The sequence below is a fragment of the Denticeps clupeoides genome, chromosome 6 (genome assembly GCF_900700375.1).
Source record: "Denticeps clupeoides chromosome 6, fDenClu1.1, whole genome shotgun sequence".
Classification (NCBI taxonomy): domain Eukaryota; kingdom Metazoa; phylum Chordata; class Actinopteri; order Clupeiformes; family Denticipitidae; genus Denticeps; species Denticeps clupeoides.
Genome location: NC_041712.1, coordinates 11,985,765 through 12,001,905, shown reverse-complemented (window position 1 = coordinate 12,001,905; position 16,141 = coordinate 11,985,765). Strand labels below are relative to the sequence as shown.

Genomic DNA, 16,141 nt, shown 5'->3' with positions numbered 1-16,141 from the left:
ATGGTAGTAAGTGGGATTTGAACCCGGGTCTTCTGGTTCACAGGTGAGTGTGTTACCCACTAGGCTACTACCACCCTTACCACCCAAACCCCCTCTTGTCAATCAGTCATACTAGTGAGGTATCTCAAAGCATCTCAACGCGTCCTCCACCATTTCCATCAATTTTCCATCAAGCGTTCAGATATTTGTGAACACGCCCCCAGTTCTTGAACAGCTCTCCTAAAACAACCCCAGTCAACAACTAAACAGGCAATTTCTGCACAGCCGAAGTCATGTCATGTAATGATGGATTAGAATTAAATCACTGAAGATTAACACTGCGCTCCGCCATCTTGATGATGGTCTATAATCTACGCCTAAGCAGCTACTTCTGGCGATGATGCAATGAAGCGCATAAAAAAAAAAAAAAAAAAAGTGAAAAGCTTTAAAAGTTGGCAGCAGGCTGTGCGCAAAGCTTGCTTCTCAGACCAGACAGGTTTCTCTTTTAAAGTACATTTTCTCTTTAAAAAGTCATTTTTGCTCTGAATGAATTGTATACAAAAAAAATCTTTAAAAAGTGAGCAAATGTTTAATGTACCTCTTCTAATCTTAACAGCCAAATGGTTTTAGAAGGCATGTGGCCACACCTCTATAACACACACACACACACACACACCCTGTAGCCTTGACACTGGGGTTAACGACCATCTGACACAATTACCGCTGCAGTAAAACACTCATGTTTCACTTTGAAGGAAAAAAAAAAAAAAAAAACATTAGTGCCAGAACAGGTCTAGTTCGAAACAATCCAATTTGTTAATAAAAACCGGGCTTTATCCAGTCGCCTCAGCCCGCTTTTAATGGAGCAAAAAGGGATTTACGAGCAGCCGCTGCGGTGAGATCACCTGGCAGTACAGATACCAGCAAACGCTCCGGCCGTAACGCCCATCGCTGAAAAACAAAATGGCGCTTGGGGTGAGGCTGCACACCGCTGTGAGGTAGAACACCCAGGCGCTTGGTCTTGTGCCACAGAGCAGGAGCGCCTGGCCGCTGGCGAGGGTAATGAACAGGCGGCCCCTGCGCCCTGTACTTACATGAGCTCATGCCGCTGGGAGTGTTTATGGAGCCGCCGTCTCAGCGAAAGGGGAGCGTTTCTCGCGGAGGAGCCGCGGTGCAGTTGCGTTAAGTGGTTTGTGTAAAGCGACCACACAGAACGACTTTCACTAAAACAACTCCCGCCACGTCAAGTCCAGTTGGGAATTATGGCATCATAAAGTAAGCTGAAGCACATCAGGAGATCCTGAGGACAGACTTGATTCAGATTTGGCGTGTGATGACGGAGGCGGAGTCAGGCGGAAAAGGCGCGGGTGTCAGTACAGTAGCGGAGTCTGCGTGCTTTGTGCAGAGTGGAGATTACAGCAGGTTACTGGAAAACAAGGCAGCGGAGGACGAGGCCGAGCTCGACCCCCACACACACACACACACACACACACTTCTCTTCCTGGGCCAAGTTTTTAATGAGTTTCTGCGAGTGTGTGGATTCAGCGGAAAACATCAAAGACTAGCAACTCGCACGTCAGTGGGAGCAACCGCACAAAAAAAAAAAAAAAAAAAGAGAAGAAGAAGAATCCACGTCCTTGGACAGAGCTAACCACGGCCTCATTACCCACAGAAATCACCTTTACTCTAAAGTCAGAGGCTTTCGGAATTGACACCAACGTTCATTCGAACATGCAAAGCTGCTGCAGCCATAAAGACAGGCGGCGTCCCTCGATGGAAGTTGCAGTTGCACGCAGGGGTGTTTCATGGCGGAGGGCTGAGGGGGAGCTGCGGGCGCCTGGCATTCCTCTCGAGGCAGTAAAAACTACAATTAGATGACAACCGAACAGAGGCGCCGAACGCACCCTCTTACTCCAGTGTACGCAGTGCTGGAAACACGGGTGGCCCACCGGGAGTGGCCGTCAACACACTCACAAACACACACACACTGAACTAATGCACAGTGACACCTGCACACAAGGACAATTTGAATTAATAAGAAGGTCCCCATTTAGCGGATCTTTCAACTATTTCTTTGAAATCGTGAGGGGGTGCTTCCATGGATCGTTCCTATTTCCAGTTTTCCTGTGCAGCAGGATGTGATATGCTGCTTAAAGAGGGCACTACGCTCAGAGAATGCTGTTTCCATCAAGGGGTCTACTTTCATAGCTGAACGATTTTACGGAAAAATCGAATTACGATTATTCGCTATATTATGTGTATTGAAAACTGTATTATAACCCTACATTGAAATATGAACTGGGCCGTAACTAGCATACCACGAGTTGAGCGCAAGCGTCCTTGCTCGCGTTTAGCATGTGCCACATCTGATTGGTGACCATGAATGTCTATCTTACAGGACCATCAGGGCAACGTGACTGCCTGCATCGCCCCGGGGGGGTCACCAGCGCTCATATCTCGACTTATTGTGATACTGTACATATTGCGATATTCTACAGTTCCCTAAAAATGTAGAAACAGAGATATACAAGATGTTGTGTACAATCTGTGTGGATCATATTACTTTAATAATTCAGCAAAAACAACATGACTCAGAACTGAATTTTTCTTTATTGTTTTTGCATTTTAACACACTAAACTAGAGGACAGCAAAAAGATAAAATGCATAAGGTTGAAAAGAATATTATTAAGAGCCCAGTCAGTTATCTAAGGCTGGTGTAATGTTTGTAGAGGACTGCACCTTATTTTTGTATACAAAAATATCTACATTTAAAGTTAAAGTGAAGTGATTTGTCACATGTGATACACAGCAGCACAGCACACGGTGCACACAGTGAAATTTGTCCTCTGCATTTAACCCATCACCCTGAGTGAGCAGTGGGCAGCCATGACAGGCGCCCGGGGAGCAGTGTGGGGGGACGGTGCTTTGCTCAGTGGCACCTCGGTGGCACCTTGGCGGATCGGGATTCGAACCGGCAACCTTCTGATTACGGGGCCGCTTCCTTAACCGCTAGGCCACCACTGCCCCAGTGTCCCTGTATTGATACAATATCACCACGTTAAAATATCGCGATAAATTGCTGTATCGATATTTTCCAACACCCCTAATGTGCAACAATGAGTCTTTGCCACCCATGAACCGGTCACCATTTCACTAGTTGTCCTCCCATGGACCACGTTTTGTAGGTCCTAGTAACTGCTAAGAAGGATCACATGAGCTGCGATTTTTAAAGTCTATGAGAAATCACTATCATGTTTCTCATGCAAACATGTCTCTCTGTGCCAGCACTAAATGTCAGAGGCCAACACAGACATGCTGCATCACAGATTTCACTCGAATGATGTTTAATCTACACTCAGCTCTGAGTCTGCTAAACACTGCGTGATTTTTCACAGTTCGGAACCTCCAAAAAAAAAAGAGCTGTGACTGGCTACCATACTTGCCCACCAACACTCCCCTTGAGCCACCAGCACATTTTCTGCCCAAACTACTATCACGAGCAACGCCATTTGGCATGGCAGACGGGGGACACAGGATGCAGACATACGGCTTCACAGAGACAAGGGGTTTGACTTCAGCACAGCATACAAGACGACATACAGCGACTGGCAGTAGAGACATCGGGAGAGGACTAGATACAAAAGGACTACTTATGTACAAGCAACGACGGCTGAACACAATTTGGAATTAGTCACACAACATGGACACCACAAAACCCCAGACCGGCACACGGATCCGGAGTAACCCCACAGTCAGCTATTCAGACTATAAAGGTTAACTAAACACCAGACAGATACATATCGATGCATATCGATGTTATTGAGTAAAATGTGAGGACAACAGAAGTTCTCTGTTGTCTTTTCCCCCACTCGTTAACTCGATCTACAACTCTACCCTCCACTCCGGAGTATACAGCCAACACAAAGCACAAGAGAGAATACACGCGCCGTCCTGAAGTGCTTTTTTACGAGGAAATGGCACTACGTCACGGTAAGCGGGAAGGTGGCTACAGTCGCAATTTACCATTGTCCCCACAACAGCCCGAAATCAATAGTAAGCACTCCTCCGTACCGCAGCGGCTTCTTAAAAGAACTCGGTGTTTTTAAGGAACTCAGTGGATACTGAAACTCTGCAACGTGGGTCTGTGCGACATATAACAATAAGCTCGGCATCAATGACTTTTATTGGAAGGTTCCCGCATTATCGCCAAGAAAGTGTGTAAAGAAGTAGTAGTTATACGTTCTGGCGGTTCAATTTCCAAACAACTTCAGTGCTGTTAAAAGCATTGTTCTGAAAAAAAAAAAAAACACTCAGCATGTAAGTTGTGGATATTACCGGATATTTCTTTAATGAACAGTTTTAAAAATCTTTCCTGTAACATCCTTCTTAATATCGCATGTTTCAACTGGGACATCTGCTGCTTTTAGACAAGTGCCTCTTATGTATGTACAGTTTCTTTTTTCTTTCAAAATTTGTAGGTGTGGCTTATATACGGAATTTCTACACAGGGAATGTACTGCAGTGTTATGTAGTTCATTTTACTTCAAAATCCTCAACTGAGCCCCTGACCCGCTGGTCATAGCGACACAGATGTTACACTTCCTGTCCTTTCTCTCTGTCTCAGCACGACACACAAACCGCATCCACGCGGCACGACAGCGGGAAATCCATTACCTCCACCCCCACCCCCGCCTGCCAATCCACCCCACTTCCCAAGGGCATTTCCACAAACACCGGACTGAATCAGGATAAATGGCCACCACGCTGGATGTTATTGGACCGAATGGGAATTAAATGGGACCATAAATCCCGACCAGGTCTGAGATTCCATGAGACGGAGCTGTTTTTCCGGGCCCGGCACTGTTCCCAGATGTGGGGGACCTGGCAAAAGTGAGGAGGGGGGAAGGAAAATGATCCACTGAGCTTGGGAGGACCTTAGAGAGAACAAGGAAAAATGGCACTGATCACGTTTACAGAGGAAAGCACGTATCTGTAAAGGGGAATAAATGGGATACTTAAATCCGTTGTTAAAGAGACATTTCTCTTTATCTAAGGAAGCGAATCAGTCTCTGAGATAACAGCAGGACCATCATCAAAATGCATCATCAGAACCAGGTTACTACTTAAATTGTAAATTGAAGAGGTGGAGCTCAACAAGACAAATTTCTCTGTCTAAACGTCACTGGAGCTCTACAGAATTAGGCAGAATATTAAACCTGATTGGATTACAGGCTTACATTCAGTGAAATGATCCTCCCGCTGACCCCTTCCGCAATCCAAAATGGTGATATTTTTTCATGCTATATTCCAATGCAGAATATAAATTGGATTGAATGGTTTAAACAGTATGGCACAAATCTTACTATAGCTTAACTAAGACAGAGGAGACCAATGTTCATGGCTTTATAATAGCATCATCCCTTGTGTAAACTCGTAGGGTAAAGCAGTTTGGATGTGGTATCCCTCTTGTGGTACTAATAAAAGAATTATCGGATCTCATCTTATCTTATCACACACTGCATACCAGTACTCAGTATACAGTACAGGTGGCATGGCCTCGGGACAATTTTTTCTCAGTCTGCATTCATTTCTGTCATGATCCGGACCGGCAGGGGTTACTCCGGATCCGGAGTCCGGACCGGAGTTTCATGTTTGTCCTGTGTAATGTTCCCTGATCGTGTTCACCTGGTGTATATTTATATAATTCCCCTGTCTCGTGTAGTTCGTATTAAACCCCTGTCCTGTGATCGTGCGAATGCGTCCTCCTTCATGCCATGTCCAGCCCACCCGTGACAATTTCGTTACACTAACATTCCTGCAAATACTACATTAAACACAATATCAAGTTATTTTCTACCACTTTGATCTATGATATAACAGGGATGTACTTCAATCAAAAAATGTAAAAAATATACACTGCTCAAAAAATAAAGGAAAAACTAAAATAAGACATCGTAGACCTGAATTAATCAAATATTCTTATTAAATATTTTCTTTTTTAGATAGTGCTGACAACAAAATCACTCAAAAATGTATCAAGCCAGATTTGGAGTCACACTCAAAATTAAACTGAAAAACACACTACAGGCTGATCCAACTTTGATGTAATGTCTGCAAAACAAGTCCAAATGAGGCTTAGTATTGTGGATGAGCTGCACTACCTGAGCCGCTTGTGTGGGCTGTGGACTCCATCTCATGCTACCACTAGAGCGAAAGATAATTGTCGAGAATTTCCTCCTGATGTCTATTCCATTTGAACAACAGCATGTGAAATTGATTGTCAATCAGTGTTGCTTCCGAAGTGGACAGTTTGATTTCACAGAAGTGGGATTGACTTGGAGTAACAGTGTGTTGTTTAAGTGTTCCCTTATTTTTTGTGAATATATAGAGCACAGTAATTAAAATAAAATTTCAGTCAAATAAATAATACAAAAACATGATTCTGAACCTCTTTGTCCAATTGAAAAAATTGACAAATTTCTCTACGATGCGAGCTGTGTAACACGCCCCGCATGCTTGATATTAAGTTGATCCGCTAACGTATATCCTTTGTATGTCAAACGCCTGTGAGGACAAACGACCCCCACATATTTAATCACCCCAAAAGCATAACTGCAGTCGCTTCATTAGGAGGAACTTTTCCAGAGGAATCTGGCAAATGTCAATCACCACCTCCGGCAACTCTTCCTCCAGATGGATGACATTTCCTGTCTTATTTTTCTTCCTATCCTTTCCCTGGCTTACAGTGAAAGTTTGTGCTGACATGACAAAAAGACAGCAGAAAGAGTAGACATGAGACAAAGGCCAGATTCGCCAAAACATTGAAAAAAAGGAATGCAATCAGAACAGGCCAGCTCAGAAGCACCCTGACTGTAACACGGTGAAGCAAAACTTATAGAGGAGAGGTGACGGTGTCTTTTGGTATCAGGCACAAGGAGGTTGGACTTTCCCAGCATGCCCCACTGCTTCACACATCATCCTGCTGAAAGGGGGCACTGCCATCATGGTGGTGGTGCGTGTCAAAGTAACACCCACATTTCCCAGTAGAACATTTGTTCAAGGCATCAGCTGTTCGGCGTCTTATCGCGGTGAGTCCTGTTGCCAATGCCGACACCAGGACAACTCAACATCCACATGTGCACCGTAACCCACTGCACTATTGCCTAGCTCTTAAACCCATGTGCCAATTGATGGCACTTTTGGTGGCTGCCTGTGTACTTGCTGTCTAATGAATCCCACACCATTGTCAAGAGATAATAAATGCAATTTACTGTTTATTGGGGGCAGTTGGTGGCCTAGCAGTTAAGGAAGCAGCCCCGTAATCAGAAGGTTGCAGGTTCGAATCCGGATATGCCGGGCGCCTGTCATGGCTGCCCACTGCTCACTAAGGGTGATGGGTTAAATGCAGAGGACACATCACACCGTGTTCACCGTGTGCTGTGCTGCTGTGTATCACAATGACAATCACTTTAATCCTTGAATTGTTTGCTGATGGCTATTTGCACATCAGTACAGCAGAAAAAAACCTATAGCGAGCTGTGGGGCATTTTGACCTTGTCTGTTTTTGTCCTCCATACGTGCACATTTGTGCACTGTGATCATCAAAAAAGTTTTCAAAGTCAATAACAGATCACCTTCACCATCTCCTCCTTATTAGTACACGTCCGAGATAAAACTTTACACACAGCTGATGAGAATCTCAGGGCGCCAGGCGGTTGTGGTTTGCTGCGGCTTCTGCAGTAAATGTCAGCGAGAGTAATGATGACCTGGCTGTTCTACACACCGCCGCCGAGGGAATCTCACACACATGCACATATCTGCTGATCTTCTGCCAAGATCTCTTATGACTTCATTACTTCCCCCCGGCAGCCCTCCGGGGAGCTGAAATGTCAGAGACTGGGGCCAAAAGTCAGCCGCCGCCCCGCCCGACCCCCGCCTCCCCTCCGGTTGTGACCATGAGGTGAGGTTTCTATTTCATTCCCATCACACAGGCATCAGATTCAGGCTGAAGTGGCGGTTTCAGGGCCCACACCTCCGCACTGGATGCTGGCGAGGAGCCACGTGCTGCGGTCGTCTCACAAAACCTTTTCCCACACGGCAGCGGCAGGAACTAAACCGCCCCTGGCGAAGAAGGGATGGAGTGCAGGGTTAAAATGCGGATCATGCAAGGAGCTGCATGAGCTACAGAAGGGCTGTAATGTGGCCAGCATGCAGTGAAGAGTGAATTGTGTATCTCGGGTACCGCGAGCTTCAGGGCCGATGAGCCGCACTAATGGAGTCAGCATCCACAGGGCCGTGCTAAGCAAACAGACCCATCATCTTCTGCACATACACAAACCGAGAATAAACTGAGTGGAAGGGAAGATATTGAGGCATCTAGCTGTCTAAATATACCTGCATTTACACACACACACACACACACACACATACACATTTCCGGCTTTTTCAATCTGTCCACAGCAGATGCACTCAAAGCGTGCACATCCCACCTCATTAATCCAAAGGTAATCAGATCCTCCCTTTGACAACAGCAATATTCATTTTTACAGGCTGGCAAAACCCTGTTTAAAGGCAGATGTGCACATGTGGGTGCTCAGCTACAGGACATTTAAAAAATATCTGTTAATGTGTAATTAGAATTTTATAGGTGTGTAGCTCCACAGCTGGGTGTTCAAATCCAGGTCCCTGCCAGGGACCTCTGGTTTCCTCTCACCAGGCCGTGATAGACCATGATGTGAGAGTGTGAGGGAATGGTGTGTGTGCCCTGTGGATGATAAGAATGAGTGAGTATAGTATCAAGACATGTTATTTATATGGCAAAAAAACTATCCGCTTACTAACAACAGAGCACTTCCAACAATGCAGAAACGTTCAATCAATCAATGATATTGGGCTGTATACTGCCTGCATCGCACATTGAGCTCATTCAATATTAGCAAATTATGCTCAACTGAAAAAAATATCAAAAAGTCATTTATTTATAACTGTCATTTCCATCATGGTCCATTTTCATTTGCATATTAAACCTCATATAAATTTGGGGCAGTGGTGGCCTAGCGGCCCCATAATCAGAAAGTCGGCAGTTTGAATCCCGATCTGCCAAGGTGCCACTGAGCAAAGCACCGTCCCCACACGCTGCTCCCCGGGCGCCTGTCATGGCTGCCCACTGTTCAATAAGGGTGATGGGTTAAATGCAGAGGACGCATTTCGTTGTGTCACCATGTGCTGTGCTGCAGTGTTTCACAATGACAATCACTTCACTTTCACTTTAAAGCGTCAACAAGTATTAATGTAAATTCAGAAATGCAACTAGCCGAATTTTCACACATTTTTGTCACACATTTTGAAAACACTTCAGGACCAATTGGCCACATATGAAATTGTGCTTCACAGTCCACTTTGGCATAAACCACTTGTGTTTTTTCTCTCAGGAGGAAGCTTTTTTGGCAGACCACTAAGAAAAAAAAAGAATGAACCCTCGCATCAGTTCATTCTAAAGGGGGTAAATTAAGCTGTCGCTCTGCTGATTTAGCAACGATAATGTTTCAGTAAGATAGCAATGTTGAATGACTGAATCAACAAAAATCTGCTTGATAATTAGGATGTCTCCAGGCATGCTTTTGTAAGTGTGATTCAGAATGGCAAGCCTTTCATAGAGTTTGGGATCATCGTGCCTCTTTTATTTCACCCACAACAAGCCAGCTGCCATTGTACATCCGAGTGATTTTAGTTGAGTGCCTTTGCTTTTATAACCGTTTTATAACCCATGGACACAGCAGGGACTGTTCACATAGGACCATAAAGAATAAAATAAAAAGCTTGCACACATTGCGCGTCTTAGCAATGACAGACAACAGATGATAAATAAGATAAAGAAAATTGACCATCTTCAGCTCTGCCTTGAGGTGCACAACAAGCCTCACCCACATACTTTTTTTTTTTTTTTTGGTTCACATTTTTATGTTCACACAGCAATATCTTTATTTTGCCTGGCCATAAATATAAACACACCACAGATGAACTCTGCAAGCCTGCCAACAAACTTTTCTCTATTATAAATTGTTCTATTCATCATTGACCATTAAGTTGGTCATAAACTGCATTTCTACTTTAGTGGCATTTTTTGGGGGGGGGTCTTATTCCATGTCTGATTCAATTTTCAAGTTTCTTATTCACATTCGACCAAAAATATTGCCAATGAAAGCAAAAGTGAAACAAAAACACCTGCTTTCAAAAATGATTGTGTACTCACATAGAATTTTTTTTTTTATTAAATTATTATTTCTGCAAATGAATCCACGACCCTGGGCTCCACATCGAGTCACAAACCACCACTGGAAGGCACCATGAGCCAAGGGAGGGGATATGAACATTAATTTTAAGCTCAGTCGTGCTTGTGGGAGATCAGTAAAATCGGATATTAAATCATTTGAGTCACTAATGACTGATGGAGGGAGTAAAAGAGAAAAAAGTTGTGAAATTCTTCCTTGACGTGCGCTGCGTTTCACAGTCCCTGATTAGAACGAATCCCCATTGTATGCGCGTTAGCGTCTAGCGTTAGCAAGTGTAAACGGTTGGTGTTGGCGATTGGACGAGTGAAAACAATTAGCGTTAGCATGCCGTTTTACGCCTGCGTGAGCATGCTGTGAGCATGTTCCCAGACAAAGGAGCATCCACCTGCAGCTAAAAGCCATTGATTCCAGCCCCGGCTCCGTGTCGAGCTAAACGGCCGCCCTGACCCCTCACCCCTCATATGCCTGACATTTCCAAGCTGCCCTTTCGCCGTTATCGAGTGAAGCAGCGTGGAGGTTTGTCTCTGACACAGTGGCCACGGCACCAGGCAGGGAGCCAAGCCAGGGGATAAAGGGGGGAGGCGGGCGGCCGATGTGGCCGCGCCGGGAGCGATGGGTGTTAATTGGGGCTCGGGGGTCCCGCCGGCCCCGCTGTCCCGGGCTGACAGGTGCTACGTGGGGGGAGTGAGCGTGGGTGAGAAATCCATTAAAGAAACCGTTATGAGCTTATCTGTGACTTTCTACTGTGAGCCGCTTCCACATGACATGACCTAATGGCTGAGGAGCAGGTTGAGTGTGTGTGTGTGTGTGTGTGTGTGTGTGTGTGTGTGTGTGTGTAGCAGTAGCTTAACCCCAGCACTGACCTCCGGCCAACAAATTATCTCTCCATTATTCTGTCTATCCATCTACCCCTTCAAAGGATATATATTAAGTCCCTAGACAGCTGACATTTCTGTTGGAGCCTTCCGTGGTTTATTTTCATAATTCCCATCTCACCTTCCAGGGGTGCTGTTCACCTGGGGTCAGGAACTCTAAAGGAAATCCGGGATTGAGCTGCATTAGAACACTCGGGCCTGTGGTTCCCCCCCGACGGTTTGAATTACCCACATAGTCCAGACTGTGCCTTCTGCCTGCAGGAGGCTCAACTCGGGTTCTCCGCGAGGTACGAAAAAAAGAAGAAAGGCTTGAGCCACGAGTTCATCTCGGAGAAACGCTCCATCTCTGAAGCACGGGCATGAGAGGAGGAGAGGATTACGAGATCATAAGCCTCACCAAAGAAGGACGTCAGCTCCCACTGGCACAGATCTCAGCTTCAGAGATTCCCTACGTTCCCCAGGCTTTATGGGTCCTTTAGGATGGTTCTGGCTCCTTTTTCAGATACTTGGAACTATTTGATAAGTTACCAATTGATGTGATGTGTTCTTCTTCTGTCCAAGTAGAACACATCGAAGGAACAGTTGGGGAAAAAAGGCATTGCAAAGGGACAAGATCTCATGTTGACTTGATCTGACAGTGACGCTGTTAAGACAGTCGAAGATCATACAAATTCCTGCTACCACCACTGCAGCATTGATTACTTTCAGTGTTTTTTCTACCCAGCAACAGAACACGTGCCGTTCTAATGCAGCCGGTCAGAATGAGAATCCTTCTGTATAACAGCATGAGCTAAAGAACACATCGATGTGTTCAGTGACTAGAAAGATGTCAGATTTACATAAATATGCTGAAGAAATGTGCACAAATTGATAATCAAGGGAGGGCAAACTTTTAAGCTCAGGGTCCACATTGACAGAATTTGTTCAATTTGTTAGCCAGCACCAGATGCAGACGTATCAGCCATAAAAAGGCATTTACATTCAGTTTTTACGGAACTGTGTTGCTTATCAGCCTTCACTTCGGAGAAAGGCTTGCTAGATTAAGAAAGAAAAAGAAAATGAGCGTGTTGGATGTAAATAGTTGAGATGCGTATTGCATGGCGGTAAAACACAGTTTAGTGTAGGTGGGCGGTTGGGCGCCGTCTCCATTGCTTGGCACCAGAGAGTAAGAGCAGCCACGTTCTCGCTATTCAGTAAGCAAAAAATGGGCGTGTTGTACTGTTGACTTCGGCTCCCAGCTTGTACAATATAAAAGGTCTTATTCCAGCCAGAACAAAAGCTTGCCGCATTATACGAATGCGCATGCACGCCGCTCTTTTACGTTGTTAAGAATATAACGTTTATAAATGAATTAACATCTCGTTCGAAGTTATCCCACGCCACAGACATTGCTTACATTGCCGGCGCAAGTCAGTGTAAAAATCCGTCGGGTTCGGGCAAAGATCTTCAGCGCGGAACGGCATTCTTTACAGGACAAGTTCAAATGAGAGGCGTCATAATTATGACCTTATTTCTGCAATTCTAACACACTCGCCTATGAACCAGAAGACCCAGGTTCAAATCCCACTTACTACCATTGTGTCCCTGAGCGAGACACTTAACCCTAAGTTGCTCCAGGGGGGGACTGTCCCCGTAACTACTGAATGTAAGTCGCTCTGGATAAGGGCGTCTGATAAATGCTGTAAATAAATATCTTCAGAGTGCTGGATAAAAAGGACCAACGGGCTGGATCTGGCCCGCGGGCCGTAGTTGGCCCATCCCTGGTCTAAAATAATGTGTTGCACAAACTGACAGATTTCGCTTTTACGTAGTGAGACACTGGAGAACCCACCACAAACAAAGCTCTTCTGCCAACAACGGCCTCTCTTTATTTACAGAGCGCATTCTTGGTAGCCGGCAGGACCTCGGGGCCAAGATAGAGCCATATCAGTGACAGACCACGAGCACTCAGGAAATGACAAAACAAATAGCCCTTGGCAGGGATAATCCTGTAAAATGGTCCTGGCATCAGGGGTCCGACTCAGTTCAACATCGCTGATCCAGCGGGGCAGAACAGCCCTCTCCGTAATGCCAGCTGTCATACACGCAACACTCAATCTAAATGAATTGGATGATTGGATGTGCTGTAATTAGTGAGAAATGAACTACAAAAAAAAAAAAACACAGCTAGGTCTGTTTGTTGAAACATTGTGCTGCCAATGGTGACAAATGATAACTTGAAAAGTAAAGTGGGTAACACACTCGCCTATGAACCGGAAGTCCCAGGTTCAAACCCCACTCACTACCATTGTGTCCCTGAGCAGGACACTTAACCCTGAGTGTCTCCAGGGGGGGACTGTCCCTGTAACTACTGATTGTAAGTCGCTCTGGATAAGGGCATCTGATAAATGCTGTAAAGCTTTCTCTGACGCCAACTAAAAATAAAATGACAAGTTATAATATAATTGCAAATGTATATCTAGTTTTATCTATGCCTTGACATGTTTAAGCCAAAAACTTCCCAATATATATATTTTTTTACCAAAATTAGCTAATAAGCGTGTAATTACGTTTACAAAAGGTTTTAAGGAAACTATTAGATTTTAAAAGTCAAGTGTAATTACATTTGAAAAGCAAGTGTCCAATGTCACAGTGGTAGGAGGAGCATGCAGAACAGCTCAGAAGGACCCAGGAAAAGAACGAGCAACCTGCGGGGCGGCGGACTGGGATGGAGCCCTGAGGTGCAGATGTGGGACGACTGGCGTGCTGACAAGGAGAGAAGGGCTCAGCAGGGTGCTGAAGAGAAGGGTGGTGACCTCATGACCTGGGCTGTTCGGAGGCATGAACCGCCAGCAGTGGTCTCTTTATTTCACACATGCACATCCTGCCACGGCTCGCTAAGCACAGCAGGAACAGGCACGCACAACACGTTGCAAAATCTGAAATTCATGAATGTATGAATGAATCGTGGTTTTAGTTTAGTTTTAGTTCAGCAGACACCCATATCCAGATCAGTAGTTACAGGAACAGACACTCAGGGTTAAGTGACTTGCTCAAGGACATGATGGTAATAAGTGTGGTTTGGACCGGTGACTTTGTGGCCTTCTGGTTCATAGGCGAGTGTGTTACCCGCCAGGCTACTACCACAGTAAATAGGCTGGGAATGGGTTTTAAATTCCAGTCACAAAATGTGTAAAAGCGTGTTCTCAAAATACTTTTAAACCCCCGACAAGCAGTTCACGGAACACGATACTGCATCCAGGGGATCAAATATTGCTCCTGAACAGCGGTTTAATCAAACCATGTCCTCTCTCTGGCTCTCTCACTCAGTCCCCCTCTCTCAGTCTCCATCAGGAATGTAACAGTATGTCTGGAGTAATGAGGTGCTGGCAGTTACATGTACGCCGGTGACGTCGGAACATTTCAACAGCACAAAAGCTGCTCCTCCTCTGCCTTAACTCTCTCTCTCTCTCACACACACACACACACACACACACGCAGAGAACCAACTCCTTTTAAAACCATCACGATGAGACCAAGGCCACAGTGATGGAGAGAAGCCACTGGCAGGAGGCAGGGAAGACAGACAAACGAGTGAACGCTACATTTAACATGAACCCCGCGCATTTCCTCCGAAACAAACAGAGCCGTTCCAGCCAGCCTGAATGAAAAACAGCTTAGGCAGAGTGGAGCATGAACGTGATTACGTGCGGAGAGCCTGCAACCCGTCAAAAACACTCATTCTGTTCTCTGGATCGACAGGAAAAAAAAAAGATTTTTAAACTGAAAACGGTTTTATGACGAAATTATCGAATGTTTTCATTAAAGCCATTTTATGCAAACTTACAAAATGTGGAAAAGTAAACCAAACCTCAGAACAGTTCCCGACATTCCAATATCAGAAACAAGCCAGAGTGGGTTTTCTAGAGAAAACTACCACAACCTTTCTTAAATTCATAAATGATAGAACATAACAGAACAAACGGCAACAAAAAAAAAACCCGCATTTGATTGGCACATTATGAAGTCTGTCTTCCCTTCCCAGAAGGCTGTGCTCTGATTGAAGCCATTACACCATCTGGAGCAGCGCAGTGAAAGACCATCAGGCTCCTCTCCCCATAAGCCTCACAGCATTCCCAACAAACGAGGCACAAGCCAGTCCGCCCACTCTCTCCCTCCCCACAATCAAAAAAAAAATCTCTCCCCCCTCCCTTCCTCTCTCCCTCTCGTCCTTCCTGTCTCGCCTTCCCTCGATTCTTGCGTTCATCTTCACAACGTTGGGGTTTTAAACAAATGGATATAGACGGTTAGGGTTAGGGGTTACTCTGGTAAGGCCCAGGAGAGTCTACTCAATCAAATCAATCTACTAAAGAACTCGGGTTGGTTCTATTACAGCCTTCAAATAAAATCTAGATCTCGTGATGTCTGACCAGGCTCAGTATAATACGACTGATAATAAGAGGTCGATACACCTCGTTTGGTTTATGCGTGCCGGTGACATTTGCCACTGGCACATGCTGCAGTGTTTTGTTCTTCTATGGTTCCTCGCATCGTAGCCTATGATTCAATAGGTGTCATCACCGTACAGGCATTTAAGTAACCAAATGTCCCAGTATGGTTCCACATTTTGGCAGAGGGTTCCAATTCTGTTTTTTGCTCCTAATAACCGACCCAGTCAATATATATTTCCTGCCTGGGAAGTCGCGGAAGTGTAACTTCTACCTTTCTACCGCAGTAATGAGATTACAGATGAAGTTCGTTCCCCTCAAGGACCTTAAAGCTGTGCTCTTTTCATTTAAATTGACCTTCAAAGACGCCTTTAAGCAGATGGAACATTTGACACCATGTCAGACATGTATTGGGTTTTGGAAAATGATGTTAAGCAGCTTGCTGGTTGCGAGTTTCTTGACTTCCCGAAGACCACACTGAGGACGTGCACTGGCTCTCAGCAGGGACAAATGGTTCCCCCTCTTTTTATTTTTCTTTTCTTTCTATCCCTGTGGGCGCCGCACAGG

At 45.2% G+C, this 16,141-nt stretch overlaps 1 protein-coding gene across 6 annotated transcripts in view; it reads right to left on the bottom strand.

Annotated features, from left to right (window-relative positions):
• Positions 1-16,141, bottom strand: part of LOC114792472 (roundabout homolog 1-like) — a 144,919-nt gene that overhangs the window by 85,694 nt on the left and 43,084 nt on the right. The window contains exon 1 of one of the 6 annotated variants that reach the window (XM_028983652.1): positions 1,074-1,206. The exons of the other annotated variants lie outside the window; for them this stretch is intronic. Within the exon in view, the coding sequence (XP_028839485.1) occupies positions 1,074-1,083 (10 nt within the window). The 5' untranslated portion in view covers positions 1,084-1,206. Of the gene's footprint in view, positions 1-1,073; positions 1,207-16,141 lie in introns of those variants that run through there. 6 annotated transcript variants of the gene reach the window in all.